Source organism: Buceros rhinoceros, unplaced genomic scaffold (assembly GCF_000710305.1).
Source record: "Buceros rhinoceros silvestris isolate BGI_N320 unplaced genomic scaffold, ASM71030v1 scaffold13654, whole genome shotgun sequence".
In the NCBI taxonomy this organism is placed as follows: Eukaryota; Metazoa; Chordata; class Aves; order Bucerotiformes; family Bucerotidae; genus Buceros; species Buceros rhinoceros.
This window is the reverse complement of record NW_010407730.1, coordinates 1-3,275: the sequence shown is the minus strand read 5'-3', so window position 1 is coordinate 3,275 and position 3,275 is coordinate 1. Positions and strand designations below refer to the sequence as shown.

At 46.4% G+C, this 3,275-nt stretch overlaps 1 protein-coding gene across 1 annotated transcript in view; it reads left to right on the top strand.

Moving 5' to 3' along the window:
- The window catches only part of FOXO4 (forkhead box O4), a gene marked incomplete at both ends in the record, with an annotated part of 11,757 nt that extends 8,838 nt beyond the window's left edge, over nt 1-2,919 (top strand). Inside the window, one exon of the mRNA XM_010134608.1 lies at nt 2,784-2,919. Coding sequence (XP_010132910.1) covers nt 2,784-2,919 — 136 coding nt within the window. The remainder of the gene's footprint in view (nt 1-2,783) is intronic.
- Between the last annotated feature and the right edge of the window lie 356 nt (nt 2,920-3,275).

The window sequence follows — 3,275 nt, the reverse complement described above, 5'->3', positions numbered from 1 at the left end:
ATTCCTGGGGAATCGCCTGTCATTAGGACAGCACTGGAGACAGACGCACCTCTGCTGGAGTCCTGCTGTACCAGTGTGCTGACAGTGAAATCTTTTTCCTGCAGCATTCTGTGCAGGTGCTCTCTGTCTCCTTAACACAACAGGAGCTTTTTGTCAGTGGTTGAAGTCTGAGAGCATGCTGCTGCTGAGGATGCTGTTCGGAAGACTTAACGGTGCTCCAGGAGTGCTCAGTAAACTGTGAATGTAATGTTGCAGGTCACTTCTTGGTTGTACGTGTAGCACAATAGTTTGGATCATGGGTATGAAGGCCAGGGCTGTGGAGAATTCTGTTCTCCAGCCCTTTCTCAAATAACTTCCTTTTCATAAACCTTGAGCTTTTCTATTCTGGAATGCTTCTTCATAGGACACAGAAGACATTAAAGTTCCCAAACTCTGTTGCTTTTACAGCAAAAGGCTGTACCTGACAGGGTGTTGCTCAATACTTGTCCAGTTTTTTGTGTTCTTGCTCAAAGTGTTTGCTACCAACTGCTGCTGGATTCAGGATTGTGTCTTGGTTGATCTCTGTTCAGCGTTAGCACTGCAGGCCCTGTGCTTGTGGGCTAGTTTTTGCCCTAGTGAAAGATTGGGCTGGGATTTCAAGAGCAGCTGTGAGCTGGGTGGGGAGGGAAGAGGCCAGTGACATGGGGCGTGATGGTCCTGGATAAGTGCCTGAAGGAAGTGGGCAGGGGACTCTTGACATGAAGCCTTACACTGTGCTGTATGCGTTTTCCTTGTCCTCACTGACCTCAGCTAACAAGTTTCTTCATCTCCAGAGGATTAAATGCCGTCTTTTACAGCATGAAGCCACCACACAGCTCTGGCTGGTGAAGGATTGGTGTAACTAGGCCCACGGACCCTAGTAGGAGACAGACTTGTTGCTTTTACTTACACCTGGGTTTAGCAAATTGCTTGAGCCTTCTTCATAACTGAAGCATATTTTGCTATACTTTCAGCTTCCTGTAAGACTTGGAATACTGAAAGCTCCTTGGAGCCCTTAATTTTCCCTGTTGGTGTGTCTAAAAACATGTCATACCCTGCCCTGTGCTGCTTTAAAAGCAGCAGTCAAATCGTCCTGGTCAATGAGAGGAATGAAAGCAGTGGGAGTGTTCCAGAGCCCAGGTGTACTCACAAATGAGGCTCGTACTAGACGTAAGTAGCACTAATCAGCTTTTCCGAAGGAAATGCCTAGAAAGCTTTTACATAGATCATCATTTGTTAATATTCTTACTTAATTGCTTATTTATAGCCACATACAAATGCTTCAGGGCTAGCCTTGTTCTGGGAATGAGAAACCTGTGTCTGGTGCCACAGGTGGGAGTGCCTTGGGAGTGGTGTCTGGACTGTCACCAGAATAAAGTGCGAGTTTGGACCCACTATCAAAAAGAACCACAACAAATCGATCAACTTTGGGACATAAGCATAAACAAGCATAGCTAAGGGATTGCTTCAGTTACATATCTAATGAAAAAGTGTTCTAATTAACGTGGGGAAAAGAGGTGTCAAGAGAAGTGACTCCTGAAGCCTGCGAGATCTTAGTAGCATGTGGTAATCCATATCACAGTTCCTTGCCCTTCAAGAAAGGGATCCCCTCCCTTCAGGAGCCTTTATGTCTCTCCCTGCACCCCGATGTGTCTGTCGTTGATGGAAAGCAATCTCTGCTGGAATTAAAATCTCAGATATCTAATACCATGGTATAAAGCAGGGAGAAGAGGTAGCAGAAGCTGAAGGTGAAAGAGCTGCTGGTGTTGCACTTGTGTTAAGGCAGTGTTATGGTGTGTAGTAGAAGGGGATGTTCACAGCTGTGCTTGGTGTGGTGCTACCCTGTGGTGTTTCCCAAGGTATCTTGAAGTTTGGCTACACAGAATATAGGTCACTTCAGAAGGGAGCCGCCTTCATAAGGATGGTTCTGTGAAATCATGCTTCTAGCACAGCGGAGTCTTCACCTGGTGTTATCCCAGGAAGGGTTTCTGCATTGCCAGCACAGACGTCTGCTGGCAGGCACCACTAGCTGACAGTTTCCACCTCATCCCCTCTGCACTTTCACCTATTTCTCACAATTATTTTTTTTTTTTACATAATAAATCTCTGCTTTTGTTTGCTCTCTGTAGCAGTGTAACTTCTGAACTATTACAGGCTCTTTGTTACCATCTGTGTTAGCAAGACTAGAATGTGCTAGACTGGAGGGAATGTTTGACAAATAAAAGCCTGTAATCCTTTGTTCTGTGCGGTTTGTTCTCTTTTCCCCAGTGAGGACCAGTTATTTTTGGCTTGTCCTTGGCTTCTTTCCTCTGCCCTCCTTGCCTGTTAGGGCAACCCCTCAATGAAATCCCCCTTAGCTTAGAGGTGGGTCACAGTGTGCCAGCTCACAAAGGCTCCATTGTGTTCAGCGGTGTGTAGAGCCACTTGTTACAACTTGCCAGCAATGCGTGGGGATCCGTGGAGTTCCCAAGTGCTAAAACTGACCTGGGAAGTTTTAACTTCTGCAGAAATAGTCTGGAGTCATCCTAGCCCCATCATTCCTTTGCCCTTCTAGACCTGAGTGCGGAAGATAACTCCATTCATTTTATATAGTTACATTCAAACCTATCTGAGTGTCTTACAAGTCTAGCAGTTATCTCTAGGAATAGAGAGATGGATTTGCTGCTCTTCTCTCACCTGCCCCAGCCACAGGCAGATGATGACAGTTAGGACAGATGAGCGTGTGAGTGAGTTTTCTTTGATTGCACACCCAAATCCTCCATCAGGAAGAGGAAGGTTACTACAGCTGGGGAGCATTCTCGATATTAGGAGATAATGGCTTGGAGCTGCCCATCAAAGGTGTCATGACTGTTAGAGCAGAAGCTGGTCATTCCTTCAGACTGCTCAGAGGTGTGCAGGCAGGTAAGAGGCCCCTCTAGGGAGGAGAAGGCTTCAGCTACGTACCTCACGAGGTCCTTCCTTGACAAGGCAAGCAGTAATGCAGTGTCACCGGTTTGGGCGAGGTAAAAACCAAGGTCCGGTAACAATAATACCTTCCCCTATTCCAGCAGAGATAGGGGAAGGGAGAAGAGAACTCGTGAGACCTCTAAAATGCTTTTTGGAAAACTGAAACAAACTTTAATAACACTACAAACAGAAATATATTAAATACAAAGGAAACCAGTGAGAAATTGAGGGTTTGGGGAAGGCGAGGGTTAAGCTGAAAGCAAACAGGGACCGCGGCAGCGATCTGAGATGGGGGCGGCCACGCGGTTCTG